The 20,459-nt window shown below is 39.6% G+C and overlaps 1 protein-coding gene across 4 annotated transcripts in view; it reads left to right on the top strand.

Moving 5' to 3' along the window:
- The window catches only part of gria1a (glutamate receptor, ionotropic, AMPA 1a), a 75,274-nt gene extending 64,426 nt beyond the window's left edge, over nucleotides 1-10,848 (top strand). Inside the window, exons 14-16 of one of the 4 annotated variants that reach the window (XM_088294940.1) lie at nucleotides 2,405-2,519; nucleotides 6,752-6,886; nucleotides 9,982-10,848. In XM_088294940.1, coding sequence (XP_088151066.1) covers nucleotides 2,405-2,519; nucleotides 6,752-6,886; nucleotides 9,982-10,149 — 418 coding nt within the window. In that variant the 3' untranslated portion in view covers nucleotides 10,150-10,848. Of the gene's footprint in view, nucleotides 1-2,404; nucleotides 2,520-3,080; nucleotides 3,196-6,751; nucleotides 7,042-9,981 lie in introns of all 4 variants that reach the window. The other 3 variants (XM_088294942.1, XM_088294943.1, XM_088294944.1) reach the window with 3 other exon arrangements.
- The last annotated feature ends 9,611 nt before the right edge of the window (nucleotides 10,849-20,459 follow it).

The raw sequence follows: 20,459 nt of genomic DNA on the forward strand, positions 1-20,459 counted from the left end.
TTTTTTTCCATGATAATCAGTTCTGGTGGCTTGGATAACGAATTGTCCACTCAATGCTACCCCTATCAAATCTATCTTATGTCATGTAGATTTAATGTAAATGCATCCATCACAAGCTGATAGGCCCTCAAAGCAGGAGGCCAGTGAAGAGGAGCACATCCCACACTGACACCTGCCCACTTAAGTCAGGGCTCACACTAGTGAGTGCGGAGTCAACCAAAATTGAATATGTGCCCGATTAAGTGTGTTAATTGATGTAACTAATGATAATGTATACCGAGCACTCTTCTGCCATCGATGTCCAAGTGCAGCAGCTGCCATTTTGCATTACATCAGCAACCATTCATGCTTCTGCTGCTGCAGAGAGGGAGAGCTGAAGCCAGTGGTATCTGAAGCCTTTAATCCAGAACTAATAAGGCTCGTTCGTTTTAATGAAAGGAGCCATATGGTGAGATTTTATTCAGAATTGCAGAGGATTCATTTGGGCTTCCACCTTGAGTTGCAGCCAAAGGTCAGATAACACTGACAAGAAATGCTTTCAGTGGTTCAATCACAGAATCTTTTTAAATTAGAATAAAATTAGATTCAGTAGTGCAGTCAAGTGTTGGAATCGTTTTCAAAGTCATAAAGTCATCCTGATCTGGTGGTATATTGTCGAGTCCCAAGAAATCTGCTGAGGACCTCCAGAAGCTCTCTCTCTATGTGGTGTTTAATCCTTTTGCTTTCAAGGTGCCACTAACAGATTGTTGACACCGCATATAAGCCATATACGTTATTTGAATTTGGGATTCGCCGTCCAGGTTTTCTGTACAATGGACAACAAATGTGTTTTTAAAAATATGCAATGTCGCCAGTTATTTTCTATTCATCTGAAAAACAACACAAATAAGATCTTTGGTTTTCAGATAAAGAGGAAATAATGAGATGCATGAATTTGTTGGGGGAAAGGAGGGATGGGTATAATTAATTCCGTGTGACCGTCGTCCATTTATCATGTCTTGAATCAACCGAGTCAAAATGCAGAGCACTATTTACGATTGTGTCTCAATTTGGCAGCCCTCAACTACAGCAACTTTATTAATCTGTTGAATACACAACACATAAGAAGAAAAAAGAGTTCCAAACATTGAAAGAGAGTTTTGCCTATCTCATTCATATAATACTGGAAAATAAAAACATTGACGGCGACGTAATCAAATGCCCATCCCTGTTGGCAAGCTATGTAAGTATGCTCATATTGTTGCCCGGATGACATAACTCTTGTTTCTACAGAAGTCGCTGTCTGCTTTTGCTGACAAGATTATTTTATTTGTCTTTCGATGTCCTGACATACATTTTTGAACATGTATGATCTCCTGCCACCGACATTCCTGCCTGCCCGATAACCCCATCCCACCTCCCTAAGTAGACCTCAGATGGTTTTGAACCAAGTGACCACGTTTACTAACTTCCTGACCATCCATGTTCACGCACGTTGACTTCTTTCATTCTGTCTGACAGCGAGGCTGAGAAAGAATTCAAAGGTTTTACCAACTCAGATGATATTATACTTGTGTTCCCTACAGCTGCTTTGCACAATTTACAGTTGCAAATAAAGATTTCCTGCATCCAGTCAGAAAGGAAGAATGGTACCAAAAACATAAATCAAATCTACCTGCATCAAGAGTTGACAGTAATTTTAGGGAAAATATGGCAAATATTCATGTCACAATCAAATTCTGATTGCAGATTCTTCTTTTCTCTGATTTGTGAATGGGGAGTGTCTTTGTCGGCAGCCGTCAGCTCTAGGAAATACACACACTCACTCACCAGAGGGAGGGTGCAGCCACAAAGGAGATGATTTGAATGAGGATGACGATGGATTTTCAAAACATCATCTATAGTTGGTTACGTAATTTTCGTCAGTGTTTTGTTTGTATAAGAAGAAAAAGAGAGTGCCCAAATCTTTCGTAGGCCTCCGACTTCATTTGACTTTTCTAATAACTGAGTCGTGAGCTTTCACTCGCTAGGAGGCGTTTTTGAGTTGAATATTGATATGTCAGTTACCATAGCGATCGGTATGCTGCCGTCACTGAAAGGAAATTGCAATCTGTAGACAGACTTCCGCATCCAAGACATCTCCATTTATAGTGTCTGCTGCGTCTCCCTCTGAGGCCGCTGCTTGGTAAAACCTGACACGATTGTTTTATGGGCATCCAGCATTTCAGCCCACTGCCGATGTGCGACTAACATACATGTACCAAACGTGCATCTTAAAGCCAGGTCTCCTGCTTCATATCAGTAGCTATATGCAGGAGTTGGAATTAGTACATAAGTCAGTGTTGTCATAATCACCACCACCTCGTTCTATCTGTCGCATAGAGTGTCTCCCTCCTAATGGCTATCGTTTTATATTATTTTCAAGAAACCCTGTAAACCTGGCAGTGTTAAAACTGAACGAGCAGGGCCTCTTGGACAAATTGAAAAACAAGTGGTGGTACGACAAGGGAGAGTGCGGCAGCGGGGGCGGGGACTCCAAGGTCAGAGCCAGTTTGATAAACCCTGCGGGTAACCTGCCACCACCACTGGGTGCGTGGTGGGTGTATGGGGAGGGGGGTAACCGGCAGGCCCTCACTGCGAGACCAGTCCAACTGACAATGTGCTGCATCTGCTAGTTTAGTACAACATTTGGATTGATTACATTCCTGTTCAAAAAGGCTTCGGTTAAAGCACAACGAGAACATCAGCGATACGCAAGGGAGGGTGTGCAGTGTGCCGGTTACCCAAAGTGATATAGTAATACACATCTACTGCCTTAGGGAGCAAGCACAACAAGCTAGATGGAGTATTAATGCATATCACTTTGATTCCAACGTTCCTAATGATGTTTATGCCATCTGTATTTATGTGTGTGCGGGTGTGCGTGCGTGTGTGTGCGTGCCTGGGTGTGCATGTGTGTGATGTGATACTTTCTCTTTTCTTTAACCATGGCCCAGCTCAAGCATTAATGTGTGAATGTATATTTTGCAATGTTTCTGAATCAATAACATAAAATAACATGGTATAATATGTTATTTATGTTATTTCTTTGTGGTTGGAAGAATCCCAGTAAACCTAGCGGTGTTGAAACTCAATGAGCAAGCCGTCTTAGACAAACTGAAAAACAAATGGTGGTACGATAAAGGGGAGTGTGGCAACAAGGACTCCGGAAGAAAGGTCAGTCTCTATCCTGATTCTGTCTCCTCACACCACCTCCCAGCACAACCCTGCCCTGATCCTAGACCAGCCCCAAATCCAGGCCTAGAGTAACTACCACAAAGCTGGCCCGCATATAAGACAAAAATGCTATTCATTTAAAAAAAAAACGAAAAATCTATGAATTATAACTAATCTCTCAGTTAATTTGTTTTTGAATTTGTATATTTATTTATGATATCTTCACAATACAAATAAAAATCTGCTTTCAAAAAGCCATGATATATTCTTTCAACTGCCGCCCAACATTAAGGAGATCACCAATTGGTTGTCACTTAACGAAACACCAAACATTTTAAATATTTGTTATGTAGGATTTATTTGTGAGAATCTGTTACGTTGACTATTTTAAAAATATATATATCCAGCCACCTGGCTTAACATGTAATTTTCAATTGTTTTATGTATTTATTTATTTATTTATATTGCCTTATATCCGGGCACATACTTTGTGGTCATTCCGGTGTGAAAGAAAATGTTCTATGATTTTGATAGTGTTTTAATTTTCTGTCACGATTACTATACTCCAATAATATAAATGCAAATGCATGAGTTTAAATTTCTAGAATCACTTAAAGACATCATAATTAATTTCCTGGACTTCTGAACAAAATCGTGCACAGAATATCATATGTAAGCTCAACCAAGAGTCCTATGAATTATGCCAGTGTGCTTGCATGTGTTTGCACTTTTCTTTCATTCTCTGAGAGGCCTAGGTCTGTTCTCTCAAGAATTCAATAGAAATTCCTATGAAAATGCCTCAGAGATTATTTGCCCACAAGCCTGCATTTCTTTACAGTACTTCTTTATACACACTTTTTTTTGTTGCTGGGGAACAAATGTTTATCCCATTGAAACAACAACAACTACAAGGAATATACGTCATTCTTGAAACTTGCGCAGAAAATGTATTTTTCAATTTGTTTTGAGGATTTGTCCTCAGGGACAAACCTTTAGAGGCTTGTAAATGCCCATGAAGATGATTTAATGAGCGTAAGGTTAGCCTGACAGGAGGAATTTGACTCTGAAAGTCATCCTGTTGCTCCAGTTTTAGAGTGATAAGATGCAGCCTGTCATGCCTTCAGAACACATGATTTGACACCCGCCTTCTCATATGAAGCTTCACTTCATTATACCGTGTAACGCTTCATCTCAATATTACTCAGGCATAAAACAGAACAATTTACACATTTATGTTATATATGTAAAAAGACAAATCTGGTTGAGTGCTTAAACTAGTATTAAGAAATTATTTAATTAACAATTCCAACTCAAGCTGTTATAGGTTTATTATATATTATGTATATCAATATACATAGAGATAAAGTAACACCAATCCTTGGAGGATTCACTATAAATGTGTACTTTCCCTTACAAAAAGTGATTCTTTTAAAGTCAATATCAATAAGTTGAAAATAATAATGAGATAAATAATTAAATAATAACAAAAAATAATAATAATTTACAAATATATATTGGAAAGATATGTGCATCATTTAATGTGAGGCCTGTGTCATGAAACCAGTGAAATTGTATTACTTGGTTTTACTTTAGTATCTCAGGATAACTGATCTCACACGACTGATAATTGACGTTTAACCAATGTGACTAATTTGTGACTGCATGTGATGTCGCACAGCACGTTGGTTGCGGCTCAGGTACCTCCGATACTGTTTGTCTTCATCAATTCCAAATCTGCAGTCAATATCCTGAGTGTAGAAGTTAACTTAAGTATGATTACAAGTTGCATTACCACATGCAGATGTCCCTGTGGTTCTGAGAGCAGTTATTCTCACGGGTTGGGTCTGCAATTTTCATTCCGAAAGCAATAAAGATAAAGATAAAGATAAAGATGTCCTTTATTAGTCCCACAATGGGGAAATTTGAAGAGTTACAGTACAATAGAACTGAAGCTACGTTATCGCTGTTAGAAATTATTGACGTTATCCAGTTAAATTGTACAACTGTGCTTTGTGAGACAGGCCTTGAACATGTTCTTGTTGCAACATTTGTTTGTTTGTGTTTTTGTATGTGTGTGCTTGCGCGTGTGTGTGTGTACGTGTGTTGCGTGCGCATACATGTCCGCGTGAATTCCATCGTCAATCTCATCTACATTAGTTATTTATTTCTGTATGAATGATTACATGTATGCGATGTTAGCGGAAACATTTGGTACACCTACACGTTAAATGCAGGCTGTTTGGTGTTGCATTTTCGAGTGGCCAACAACAGTAGGTTTGTAAATGTAGAATTTTTTTTACGGCTTTGCGCTGGGTCTGTTTGAACTCTACTTAATGAGGTGTCCCGAATGGAGTGGCCATTTATTACGCTGAAAAAGGAAAACGCTATAAGAACTTAAAATTATTGACGTAATCCGTAACAGTCAATATTTAGGCTTCGATCAATTAAGAAATGTTCAAAAGGTGTAATTTGACAGTATTACCATGAAGTAATGTTATGCATTAAAGAAAAGCAAACTTATTGTTTTTGTTGCCCTAATTTAAAATCATTAGATTGGATTTATTGCATAATATAAGTAATCCTTTTAGTTTAACCTGAAAGTTTTTCCTTTGAGTAAATTTTTTTAGATTGGAACTAAGTATAGATTTTTTTTAATTCGCCTCTAAGATTGCAGTGTCATAATGCTTTATTTTAAACGAAATTGCTGGAGATACATTTGGAATGATAGACAAGCAAACTTTATTTATTCACCCTATTCCTTCGCCCCATGAGTCTTGACATGAATTAGGTGCGCGACTTCCGATAACCTGCGTTTTGTTTACGTGGAAAAAGTTTGCTTCAGTCCACTTTCTGTTACAGTTACAGACTTTAAGAAGGTGGGAACGGCATTTTTTGGAGTTTATTAGAGAAATCCCACTTCATGGCAATGTAGCACGGTAGGAGGATGGCATAAAAAAAAAAAAGAGGCCAGTGACAACATACAGTCACGTCTAACTACTTTCAGAAATCAAAGGACTCATGTTGCTTCACAAGGTTAGCAAATTCCAGAGTTTCATATTTTTTCAATATTATCAACGTCTGTTGCTGCTCAAGTCTAAATCTGTAATGGTGGTGCCCGGACGGGTCAGAGAATTTTCCACAAAATGTTTAAATTCCGTGCACGTGCAAAACCATTCTCAATCTAAAAATATGCATTTGGCCCAAATGAAACGATTACATTTGGTGCCTTGCATTGCATCAAAGTAAAAAAAAAAAATGCATCCATTTAACCACAAATATAAATTAGAAAGATCAATTCAAACAATTTGAATTAAAAAAATTAATAAATAAATGAAAAAAAAATTACGACATTTGTAGTCCACTTCTTTTCAGTGTTTAAATGAATGTGCAATTTTGTTTTGGACTGACTGACTGTGACTATGTATGTGTGTGTGCGTGTGTGTGCGAATGGGAACATCCTCAAGTCAATCATGAGTGTCTAAATGTGAACATTGTCTGTTGCAATGCTCCCAAATCTGCTCACCGATTGGCTCCCCCGTCCTGTCGCTTCCTCCAGGACAAGACGAGCGCTCTGAGCCTCAGCAATGTAGCTGGAGTCTTCTACATCCTGATCGGCGGCCTGGGCCTGGCCATGCTTGTAGCACTGGTGGAGTTCTGCTACAAATCCAGGACCGAGTCACGTCGAATGAAGGTGTCAACTGCACGAGCCGCTGCTGCCTCAGCTGCTCAGGCCTTTCACTGCTCAGCCTTAGACAGTGGTGCTAGCGCCCCCTACACAGAGCTGCAGAGCTACGGCCTGTACGCCAACAACACTGTTAAGATATAAGGGCAGAGCACAGCCACGGGGTAGGAAATGCTGTAATTAAGCCATGATGATGATGATGATGATGACATCCACCTGCTCATCCCCCGCCCATCTAACCGTGGCCACAGTAGGGCCTTTCACGGCTTCCACCGCAGCTCAAACGCTCTCCTCTACCTCTCTTTCCTTCTGTCGCTCCTTTGCTAAGTTTTCGTGTTACTGATGGCCTGCAGATGTCTTGAATCACTTAATTCAACATTGCCGCTTACACCTGTTGAATTGATAGCACCAAACGTAAAGTATATCCAATTATGTGACTCTCTTAGGTGATTTTATGGTTGTGCATTAAGTAAGTCAAAGCTTTTAACCATGCTCACGTGAAGATCATTATGAAGACATTCACAACTTAATCAACCCATAGCATGAACCATCACAGAATCAAAAAGTCTTGTTGGAAAATCTGGAATTTGATTTCTTAAGCAAAAGGCAATCAGTTCACCCATTATGATTATATGCATACTTGCACAATCCAATCAAATAATCTTCTCTTTTCGCTAGAATGACAATGAAAGTGTCGACCTCTATAGAGGCAAAACAATCCTGACATAAATCTGCACCAAAATGAAAATGTGACACCTACTCTATGTCTAGATGTTATTTAAGCCTATGCCACATTCTTCTACAAAGTTTGCATTCTGCCTAATGCTGAATTTCATTTCCCCTCCTGTATGTATAAACTATTGCGTGTTGTGAAATGCGCTATATCAATAAAGTTGTATAGATTTGTATAGTAAAGTCCTAAACTATAAAATAGAAACCTGAGCATTATCTTATGGCATAAATTTGTTGGTCCATCTCTTTACATTGGCCGTCATTCACAACGATGTGCGTGTTTATATGCGCACATACCGTAGACAGACGCTCATTTTGAACGACAGGTATCAAGGCAATTTGAATTACAGCGATGCATCTATCTACATCTGTCACTCTGAATAAATCTGTCCCCTGCTCCTTCTGCTCTTTTTGCTGACTGTCTCGCAAAGCAGGGCCCATTGTGGTGAACATCCTTTATATGTATACCATAAGGCGGTCCTGTGTTCCATCACTGCTGTAACGTAGAACCTTCTTATTGTTCTTCTCAAGTCTCCAAGTATGGATTTGGTTGCCATGTATTTCCCGCTACATAAAAAGTTTCCCTTCATGTACTTTTCAATAATAGTAATCTAATTCAGTGAGCAATCAACAACCTGTCTTTTCACTTCAGTCACCTCCTTTGACTGGATTCCTCTTTTAAGAAACAGAATGGGCACACGGGGAAGGAACTTGTTCATGGGTGTCTTTTCTTGTCAATCTACGGTAATTTTAATCAGCATACAAACAGGCACTTGATCAGTATGCTGATGAAATTGCTGAGAGGATGTGCATTCTTGCTTTTTGGCTTGAAAGACAACAATGCTGTTTCCATTAGCGTGATTCTCCAGCTGAAGCGCAACAGAGGTTGCTCCTAAACACGTGTGCTTTGTCTAACATGAACTATCGGCAGCCACAAACTGCATTCAGTCTTACCTTACCGTCCTGCATTGCGTCACCTAATACGGCAATTACACAGTACACTAATCGGATGCAGCCTTAGCCTCAGCTTGCTTCATTTCCGCACTTTGTTCTGCTCTGTTCCAAATCGACGTTAATTGCCAGCCAGTATCACTGGTTTGACTCCCCCAAAAAATACAATCAGACCGTCAATAAGCATTTTCGCAAACATTCTGAAAAGAAAACATTGTACACATGGACAAATGTTGTGATACTTGAAATTGACCTCAGGTGCTTCTTTTTGTCATGAAGATTCTGTTAAATTCCCATTAATTGGACACAATTATTACAAGCCCGATGTCAATGAGTGTCTCTCTTTCTGCTCTGCCCCAAGTGAACTGAGATTGGCTCCAGCTCACCCTCTTCTCTAATGCCAGAAGACCTCATAGCTGACAATGAATTTCAAACTACAAACGTTGAAAGATGATGAGCACTGAAACAGGATTGCGGCAAGACACGTATCTGGATTAACATACAAAGAAGCAAATCTGAAAGTAGTCTTTCTAATAGCACATAGTTCTGGGAAAGCAGAATTTGAGGAAACCATGACTCTTTCAAAAGCTGGCCAACCTCCAATAGTCTTATTGTTGCGACCAGCAACAGAGATGAGATGAAGCTTCAGAGTGACAACTAGTTTTGTATAAAACAACGCCTGAAGGTGGGTCAAATTGACCCAAGTAGTAGATGGGTCCATATTTTTACCCCAAATTGTATTATTTTTAACCCAACTGTTTTTAGAGTGCATTCTTAAGACATATTTAATAATTTTGGCTTTTTTTAAGGAGACGCAATTATAAGAACCGTGTTTTCCAAGCTGTGGAGCCGAGGCACGTGTTTTGCGTACAAAAAACCTCATGGTAAACCACTAAGCAAAAATAAATACTTACCTTAGTCCAAATGTACTTTGTGTGAAATCTAATTTAATTCCTCTGCCAAGACAGTTCATATACTGAAAATAATATATGAATTCCAGGTATTTTTTTCAGTGTTGTGTGCTACCTGATTTTTCGTAAAAAGGGACATTCGTAACTTGAGGTGCCACCATATCTGTATTCTATTCTACTTGGTATGCAGGTATGAAATTAAGCATTGGTCATCACCTGTCCGCATAACGTTATGGTTGTCCTTCTGGAATATCAGATTCTCAGTCACCTGTCACCAAGGTCTGAAAGCTTTCTGATTTAAGAATTGAAGAGGCCACTGTGCTCGTGGGAATATTAATAGTTGCCTTGTGATCCGCCAGCAGCACATTCAGAGAGGCAAAAAAATCACTTATACACATTATAATTTATAACAATTCAGGTCAAAGCAGCTATTGAGTCATTTTTGTTATCTGATAGTCCAAACATGTACAATAATTTGGAGTCTGACTGTAATGTGTTGTTCCCCAACAGCAATCCATCAACGACGCCATGCGCTGCTCCACCCTGACGAGGATGAGCGGGAACGGGAGCGGAGGAGAAAATGGACGACTGCTCACCCACGACTTCCCCAAGACCATTCAGACACTGCCATGCATGAGCCACACTGCCAGCCTGGGGCTGGGTGCCTCAGGAATGTGATCACATGACTGCGGGAGACGGCGTGGGCACAGGAAAGAGGCAGGGTGGAGCAGGGAGAGCACAAGACTCTGATGACCTCCAAAAGAAATCGTGGCTCTGTGGTTTGACCCATCAATTCGTATGGCTGTGCCCGACTGAAACAAGATTTAACTTACTGCCAAAATGCACTCTTCAAACGTTCATTACAAGCTACAAAGACTCAAGACATTTTTAAAATGTGGATATTTGGGGGAAAAAGGAGAGCGTGAGAGAGACAGAAAAAGAAGACAAGAAGTGTGCTGCAATAAAGAATCTGGGTGTGATTTTGCATTTTTTTTATCGTGTTCTTTTCTGTGGGTCAAAAAAAAAATTGTTCTTATATGTGCCACCTGCGTTGTGCCATTGCAATGGAGTTGTTGACTTTAGTCTGCGTGCAATATTTTCACCTAGATTGCTGACCCTGTACTACCTAGATGCTTTCTGGTGGCTGACGGTGTCTTTGCACTGATGTGGTGATGAAGACAAACTCTTGTGACTGCTACTATAATTTCATTTTGGTTTTTGGGACATGCCTGCACTCTTTCACACTTCCATGTATATGTTGGGAGGACCAAGTGCTCTGTGTAGCATAGTTTTAAATATGTGGTTTGCACTGATGTATCGTAAAGAGTGTGTATGAGTTGATCCACTCACGATTAAAGGCTGATGCTGTTTCACACAGTCCTTGGCCAGGCTACAAAAAAAACATGCATTGCTGCTACACCTCATGTAACACATCATGCCTTGTCTTTGCGCCACAGAACCATTATTTGAATACCCAAAGTTTTTATGTGCTTTCCAGAGAATGATCCTCTTGAGATAGAAAAAGGCACACTGGCGCAATGAGTGACCTTACACTGTATTCTGCTGCTGCGAGATTCCCAGTGTGCGTCACTGCTATATTCTGAAATCTATTAGCAGCACATCTTGAAGAGCAAAGAAATCTACATGCAAAAGTGTTCCTGGAATTACAGCTGAAGCGCTCGCTATTATTCATTTCGGTGGTGCAAGTGATGTGATTTTAAATGTATTCAGTTTTAAGGAGTTGGGCAGTGAGACTACAGAGCCTTGAAAAGAAGCATTCTACACCTTGAACCTTTCCACAACGTGGGACCTTACAATCATAAATTTAGTACTTTAGTACTATTTTGTTGAGATTTTACATGAGGGACCAAGACAAAGTAGCGGTTTGAGAAGTGGAATGAAAATGATTTACAGTTTTCAAAATTTAAAGAAGTCTGTAAATTGTGGTGTGAATTTGTCCCCTGAACTCTGATATCCCTCAATACAATCAAGTGTAAATCTATTGTCTTCAGAAGTCACCTAATTGATAAATGCAGTTCATCTGTGTGTAATTTACTGTCAGTAGAAATACACTTGTTCTGTGGAGTCTGTTAGAGAACTCGAGCAGGCAGCAGCAGGAAAGGAAAAAAAAAAGTCCTGTTTGCCATATGGGGGCATCGCAAACATGTAAAAGAGTCTGCTTTTTTTTAGCCATCAATAAAGTACTGTGTGGCACAAAATTATCACTGCTCATTACCCTGAACAGGGAACACAACCTCTCCATTGTGAAACGTGGTGGCGACACCACACTGTGGGGTTGGTTTTCTTTTGCAAGGATTGAAGTTACTCTAGGAGATCGGAGGTGATGGGAAGAAGGCTAGATCTGAATACAGGGAAAGCCTGGAAGAAAATCTGTTGCAGGCTACAAAAGACTTGAGATTGGAATGAGATTCATCTTCCAGCAAGACAAAGAACCTAAACATAAAGACCAAGTTGCAATCGAATGGTTAAAATCAAAGAATATTGATGTGTTAGAATGGCTCAGTCAAAGCCCAGACCTAAATCCTATTGACAATCTGTGGCAAGAAAATTACTGTTCTCGCCAATCTGGCTACGCTTGAGTTTTTGTGCAAAGGAGACTGGGCCAAAATTCAGCATCTAGATGTGCAAAGCTGGAATAGACAAACACCAAAAGACTTGAAGATTTATTTGCAGAGAAAGGTGGTGCTACAAAGTATTGATGCAGTGAGATGGAATGCAGATACACACCACGTTTTTTCAGATTTTTATTTGCCTGCAATTTTGAAAACGGTTTCATGTCTGTCCACTTCACAATTATGTGCTACTTTGTCTCATTGAAAATCTCAATTGAGGTTTGTGATTGTCGGGTGGGGAAAAAAAGTTCAAGTGACATGATACCTATTCAAGACAAAGTATTCACACACAATTTCCTGAAAGTGACCCACTATCCAACAAACCCCTTTCAAAAAATCTTATGAAAAGTAAAATATATTTTGCGAAGGACTGCCATCATTTTTGTAAATATTCCAATCCTGTTAAGGTTTTTTTTTAACAGATTGAAAACAAAATAGCATATCAATTAAAATTTTAACAGTTCAGCAATTAAATCAACTAATTATACAATATTCTTCTATTTTTCTGTACCTTCATTTTATCTGATTCATCTCCCGCAATTTGCCATCTAAGTGGAATTTTCTACACAATACCCAGTTGAAGATCCTTAAAATATGTGTTGTTGGTTTATGTAAAATTTTACTATCCCTATTGATATTAAACACTCTGACAAATAATAACTTAATAAGCTAAATGTCAAATTACCCATGAAAATGAGGGTACAATTTATTAAAGGGGAAGTCAACCCCCCAAAAAAATATTTGCAATAAAATGTTATATGTGCCTTCACTAGTCGAAACATACTGTAGCATTTTGATTAATATTTCATACGTGGAATACAACAAAACATTTTGTTACTTATGTACTACTATGTATACTTAAAATGATATCACCGTTGCGCAGGGCTCAGGTTACAACTGATCACAGCTCACCTGTTTACTCAAGATTGGTCTTTCGCTGAGCCCCGAGCAACTGTGATGTCATTTTCAGTCGACAGATGTGACAAAATGGCCACCTCTCATATGGCTAAAAACAGGTTGATTTGACTGCTTAACTCATATTCCACAAACGCAATATTAATCAAAATGCCATGTTTTGACTGGTAGGCCTGCATAGAACATATTCTTGAAAAGAAGATTTTTGGGTTGACCTCCCCTTTAAATAATCCACAAACAACAGAATGGCTTATTTTTTGGGTTAAACCCTAAACAAAAGTACTATTAACATTATAGCTGTTGTGAAGTAAGAAATTACCATGCCGGTTGACACAGTGTATATGTCAGTGTTTCACACCATTTATTAAGCTGAGGCAAATACTGTATTTCAAATTAGAAGAAAAAATCATAGCGCACCACTTAGAAAAACGATTTTAAAAAAAAGTTAATCAATTAATTATGTACCTCGTGACATCTAGAAGAAAAACATTTGATTGTTCGCCTGTTACTATACGTGGTTGGCACAGAGCAAATGTGATTTTTTTTCTTTAATCAGATAATAAATTATTGTTCATCCATATAATAAAATTGGCAATGAATTGATTAATTTCCCGCGAAACACCCGAATTTTTTTGTTTTACATATATATTTTTGGGGGGAGGGGCAAAATGAACATTTAAGTATTTTCCACTGTCCTTGAACTGTTACTGCCATAGAATTTCAACAAAGTAAATGAAAGCAAAGGCGGATGCAGGAAAACATGTAATTACAGTCATTTATCACCCCACTTGCCCTGGAATACATTGTACATTGCAAATTATTCATACTTAAAGCCATGATTTTTACCTGAAGGTGACTCGAAGGTTGTGGCTGTATTTCTTATTGGCTGTCTGCTGTCCTATTATTTACAGTACCACTGACATTATATCATCGCTTCTTCCCCTAATATGTCCATTGTTTTGTTCTTCCTTTTCTGCTTTTCACACTATGTTACCAAATGTTTAACTTAACATCTCCAATACTTACACTTAATGATAAAATATATAATTTACCAAAATCAGACATATCAGCACCTATTATGTATATAAAAACGATTTCCTCTCACAGATGTTTGCTTCGCAATCACTCCTCTGTGTACCTGAACTGCGTGCAGACTTTACTTCCATCTTATTGTGCTATTGTATTAATTAGGACGCAGCACAGCACTCCACAGTGGAGGCTTCACATTCAGAGAGGTTTTATATGCCATAAAAGATTTATAATAAAAAAATAAAAATCAATAAAAATACACTCAATGTTTGTATTATAGAGGAGAGTTCGGTTGCCAGTGTTTTACACTTTGAATGGTGTAAAAAAAAATGCCAATGTGGAAAAATCTGTTGAAAAGTTAAATCCAGTTGAGATTTATTTTTCATTTTATTGTTGAAATTTAAACATTATTTCCTGTTTGCATTTTTAAGTGTGAGTAACTTAACACAATATGAATAGTTCCATATTGTTTTACCTTTTTTCACAGTATTTTATTCTTAGAATTTAATAATGGTTCAATAACAAGAACGTTGTTGTTGTTTTATTTGTTATGTTTTATTTAACTACAGAAGGGATGTCAAAAAAATTAAAAAAATAATTTTTAAAATATGCTTAATATGTTAAAAGCAGGGTTATGGGGGGAATTGGCAAAATATTTTTTTTTCTAGCCAAAGTGTCCTGGAAGGAAGTCATTGTGCTTTTGTAACAGAATAAAGGAATAAACTATGTATATTTGTTCATGGACATTTGTGTTATTTCAATGATCCTCATACATCATGTGAATCGTGTTTTGAGCCAATAGTTATAAACAGTGACAACGATGGCTGAGCTTACCATTTAATTTCACTGCATCTTCATATAGATATACTATTGTAACATTTGCATGCATAGAAACAGTAATGGATATAAGGATCACCTCCACTCATCATAATATAGCTCATTACTAAGCATTTTGCCTATTCTCTATCACACATCCCAGAATTTCCATCCATCCATTATCTGTACCGCTTGTCGCGAGGAGTTCTGTAGCTTATCCCAGCTATCTTCGGGCAGTAGGCGGGGTACACCCTGAACTGGTTGCCAGCCAATCACAGGGAACACATAGGCGAACAACCACTCACACTCATACCTAGGGGCAATTCAGAGTGTCCAATGAACCTACATGCATGTTTTGGCAATGTGGGAGGAAACCCAAGTACACAGAGGAAACCCACGCAGGTACGGGAAGAACATGCAAACTTCACACAGGAAGGCGGAATCTAACCCACGACCTCTGTCCTGTGAGGCCATTGTGCTAACCAGTCGACCACCATGCCGCCCCATCCCAGATTTCAATGATTAAATGTACTAGTTTGCAAAGATGGACATCCCGCATTCCAGCACAGTCTGTCATTCATTTTGAGGATGGAGGATGAGAAATTTTTTTTCTTTAAGGGGACAGAAGTGGGTTTTTGTCCCTCCCTTTAATCATCTTGAACCAGGTCAAGTATCGCATGCATAGAATTCAAACATTTGCACTGACAGCAGAATGTAATCTTTTAATGCTGTTGCGTGGACTGGCCGTTTAACTGAGAGGCCAACTGAGAGAGAGAGAAAGAGAGTGCCAGTTAGAGACTGGCACATAATACAAAGGTAAATGGCAAGATGTGCCCTTGCGGATTATGTACTGTACTCTACTATGCATGTGATGAATTGGAGACCTATTTGTACCCCCAATCACGCTTCCATGTGTGCCCCAAAACGAAAATGAGAATGTGCCTGCATTTTCACAAAGCGCACAGCAGCCTGTTTACAAAAATATGGTCCAAAATTTCAAAATCTCACAATAAAATAAAAATATATATATATGTATGTATAAATATATATATATATATATATATATATACATACACATATATATATATATATATATATTTGTTTATTTATTCATTTATTTATTTATTTATATTATATGAGCACAAGCGAACACACACACACAAGCCAACGATTTTACGTCTGGGACCTCATTCAGTATCAGCTTTCATCTCATGGCTCTCAGTATCCACCCCGCAGGCTGTTTCCCGAAGGGGCCTGAGGCAAAGGCAGAGGCTAGGTGAGTGGATAACAGCAGTCACATTTCACTGAGGTGAGAGCTGTTCATGTTGAAATACACAGCTGCCTTCTAAAGTAATGGACTCCCTGTTGGTTACATGCTTAGGTTAATTAAACATTCTATTTTGCACATATGTGGTAATATAATTAGATACATTCCCTGCAATTGACTGGTGTTTATTCAATGGTCTAACCTGCTCTTGCCCTAAGTCAGCTGTGGTGGGCTCTAGCTCACCCACAAACATAACGGGCATAAGAACTATAGACAATGGATAGCTTGAATAGTTGGATAGGTAGAATAGTTGGTCAATGCATGCATACATTGGCCCATTGTCACGTGGTTTTCTAGCATTGAAAAAAAAAAAAAAGCAGCCAATTCATGACGGCGTTGATATCTGATAAACACCTTATCGACAAAGCCTGGAGGTGGACATGTGTTTTTAGCCGGGGCCGCTTTGTGAACGTCAATGTCGGATAGCGAGCTTTAAGGCCACATCGGTTGTCATGCCTTGGTGAAAAGTTGGACTTTGAAAACATCCAGCATGCCCGCGCTTGTCCGCAGGGAGGATATGCAGTGCAGAAACAGATGGATGGATGGAAACACTTTCAAAAAATTCAGAGCACAAACGTTCCAGCGAGAAGACCGACTCCACAGCTGAGTGTAGCCGCATTAGAACTCATTATTTTTGGATGAGTGGTGTATGCATAGCCTGGACACCCAGCCTTGGTGAAAAAAGTAAGTCTAGCAAATGCTTATGGCATAAATTGTAACATGAAACGACCTATGATCTACTTCATCGTCGGAAGAATCGGAATTAAGGAACTAGTCAGAGCTTTTACATTCCAAAGTAGATGGCTTGCTGTAGGTATTGCATACAGTCGAAAAACTGGGGCCAATCCTAATACAAAAAAGTCCGCATCTCTACTCATTCCCACTTAAATCTCTGTAAATATCCTGACTGGTGCTATCGGCCATGCACATCCTCACCGTATCAACAAAGAAGCAATGTGTTAGTCACCGCCTACATATATGTTGCACTGCCGGTTGATCTGCTCACGTCCATATTTCCTCATTCTCTTATAAATCAGCCACGGAGAGGTTAATCCTTTTAATATGTTGAAGTCGTCATAGCTAGGGATGTCTTCATGAATGTTGGTGCCAATTGATATATAAACTGAATTTGTTAGTGAAAAATGGGCCATCTTGCCTGGATTTATTCATGTACTAATGTATCCATTAGTGTAGAATTGTCTCTTTGATTGATTGATTGATTGATTGATTGATTGATTGATTGAACATATAAACACATTGCAAGAGATGAAATTTAAATCTGAAAACAAAGATGACAAAGATCATAGGTCAGCGCCGTTTATATGTTAAAGGGAGGAAGAAGTTTAAAAACAAAAAAAAAAACGCATCCAGACCCACCCTTGGTTTTCCCTGTATTGGCACGTCTATGTTATTGGAATGGTAGGTTGCTCATATACAGCAATGTATCACAAAATAATAGCAAAACATGCTTCTCTTAACAAATAATAACAATTAAGATTTTTTCCATTTATTTTAAAAGGGGAGGATTGGTTTACCACATGAAATGAGGCCATATCTGGCCCACGGGCCTTGAGTTTGACACCTGTGGTGTTGTGGTTCACTCTTCTGTTTGTGTGCGGTCAGCGTGGGATCGGTCCCTGCTCAGTGGTGGTGTGTGTAGCTGTTTGACTCTGTGTATCCTGTGCAACTGTCTGGCGACCAGTTCAGGGTGTCGACCACCTTTTGCAACCTCCAGCAATCCCCACCACTCTCAATTCTGAAACAAGGAAGCTGGCTCACACAATTAAAGATGAGGCATAATTAAGGGCACCATGAGATCTTTTCAAACTCCATGCCACCCAAGTGACGATCTTCAAACCCACTCAATGGTTGTGCTGACGATCATGGGATCAATCCAAATAAGTATCCTGATTTATGGTGTCCAAATCAATGACCGCTTCGAAAAGGGCAGCTTTGGAAAGACTTGGTGATGGCCCGGAGAGACTGCAGAAAGGAGATAATAGACCCCAATAGCATGGGTTAGTTGCCTCACATTGACCAACAAGTCCAGAACACAACAAGAGATTGAGCAAAAGAAGGTGAATGAGTAAGCAATGGGAGAGGTCTTCAGTAGTGGAAAGGAAAGGACTTGAGGCTCTAAAGGGCAACATCAAGTAGAATCTTCTACAGCTGCAGAGAGCAGAATACTGGAAGAGGTAACGTAACAAGAAAGCACAAATGAGCAATGACTTCTGCAGGAAGCACTATAAGCTCGTCAAAGACGTCTATTGCCAGTGTGGAGCCCAATCAATTGTCAAACACATCTTGGGTGGACCAGCCTAACTCAAGAAATACACACCAATCAAATGAAATTCTGAAATTGAGAACAAGGCGGTAGCCACCAACGCCATGCATCTTAATGCCCAGACTTGCTTCGCACAGAAGACAGACTTCATCCGAGAAAGGGAGAAAGTGAGCACCTTCAGACTCAGGCCCTCTGAACCCAGCCCGGGATTTGGAAATGTGGGTAGACCTCAGTCAGAGGCTCACCTAAAATTGCAGTAACCAACCGGCGTCCAGTTCTGGTCTTCTGGTCCAACTGCTGGCAATGGGTCTTCATCGTCGAGCAGACAGAAGGATGCCATTCCAGTCGAAGAGACTGAGGTATGCTGACCTGGCGGCTGAAGGAGAGGGGCAGGGCTGAAATGTGAAAATTAATAAATATAGCTTCAGCACGTCAGTGGTCAATACACACATGGAAGCCTGCAGTTCCAGTCTTCACTTCCCCTATTAACTGCTGATATATAACGAGTAATCCATTTATATTGCTCTGTAAATTCTAATGTATTAGGTTATAATGGATAATTAATTATCCAATTGGAAATTTATAGTCCCCTTCATTCTTTTTGGAGTATGACCCTTTTTACAGATGGGATGTGCCCATTTTTTATTGGTCCTTTTTTCAATTCTTAAACTGTTTTGCTGCTTCTCTCTCTCTGTTTCCCATCTGTCCATCTTGGTGGTCGGTGGCAGGCAATGCCACGAGGGGAAGATGGATGGAGGTTGTAAACACGGGCTGGAGACAGAAAGAAGAAAGAGAGGGAGTGGAGGAGAGATGTATGGCAGCCCACATCACCTCAGACAGAATGATAGATGAGGGGATTATAGAGCAGGGCCACTTTCAACAGTGATCAAAGTTAGAGAGCTCCCCTGCACATAGTAGCCAGACTGGTGGACAGGCCAAAAAAATGAGGAGCAGGGTATACCCTCTACTTTGGGAACTACAATTTTTATTGTGGTTTATACATGTACAGTAATATGTATCACTGTGTAGGATGGGATTGGGGACTATGGGATGCGCAATAGTCTGCTTCTTTGTTTGCTCCAGCCATCGGTCACTAAAAATACAATCACATCACAATAGAAATATTAAAACATCATTGCTTAGCCTACTGCTGAAAGCTCAATATGCATATTTAGTAGGCACGCAAATCAAACCTGCCAAGGCAGGCGTAATACCCAAAAATGTTTTCAGTGCAGTAACAACACTCCTCGAATGCATTTATCTCAGTGTGTTTTCAACATGAGGGCATCCAGACTTGCATAATACAAATGTATGCTTACCTGAGCACATTCCGGGTGTATGCATTTGTGCGGAAAGCATGCGGCGCGATGATTGTGATTTCGGCAAACGTGTATTGCGTAAAAGTAAAAGCTGAATAATGGATTCTGCCATAGTACGAGTAATCAGTGAACCCTGAGCTCAGCCTATTGAAGTTTAATAACATTCTGAATGTCAGAACACATGACAGCAGAGACACATAATCCCCTCGCCCTGAGGAGAGAGGCCACACGCTCTCCCTTACTCCCTCTCTCACGCTACTTATCGCTCCATCCTTTCATTTCACTCTCCCTCCATTAAATAAACATACACATATATTAGCACTTAGAAAAGCCTTTCAGATGAGCTGGTCTGATTTAAACTGCATTTAAAGACCTGTAAATAAGGGAGTGTCAACGTGCCTTGCGGGGTTTTGTCACAACCAGGTTTGGTTGTGTTAAGGAGTGCATCTTGTGCTTTGGTCTGTGTAATTGTGCCTGTTTGTGTGACTTGTTTGCCGCCAGTGTCAATATTAATCACCTCGCTTGGCTTGCCCAAAGTCAGAACCTTGAAATACATCACTGGCTTCTATTTGGCTCTCTGTTGCACATGCTGAGTTAACAGGGAAGAATGTTATTCAAAACAAATCACAATTCACCTTGTGCATGCGCAGAGAGATTCAATCGAG

Source organism: Idiotropiscis lumnitzeri, chromosome 4 (assembly GCF_059441095.1).
Source record: "Idiotropiscis lumnitzeri isolate Australia: NSW breed Sydney's pygmy pipehorse chromosome 4, RoL_Ilum_1.0, whole genome shotgun sequence".
Lineage (NCBI taxonomy): Eukaryota > Metazoa > Chordata > Actinopteri > Syngnathiformes > Syngnathidae > Idiotropiscis > Idiotropiscis lumnitzeri.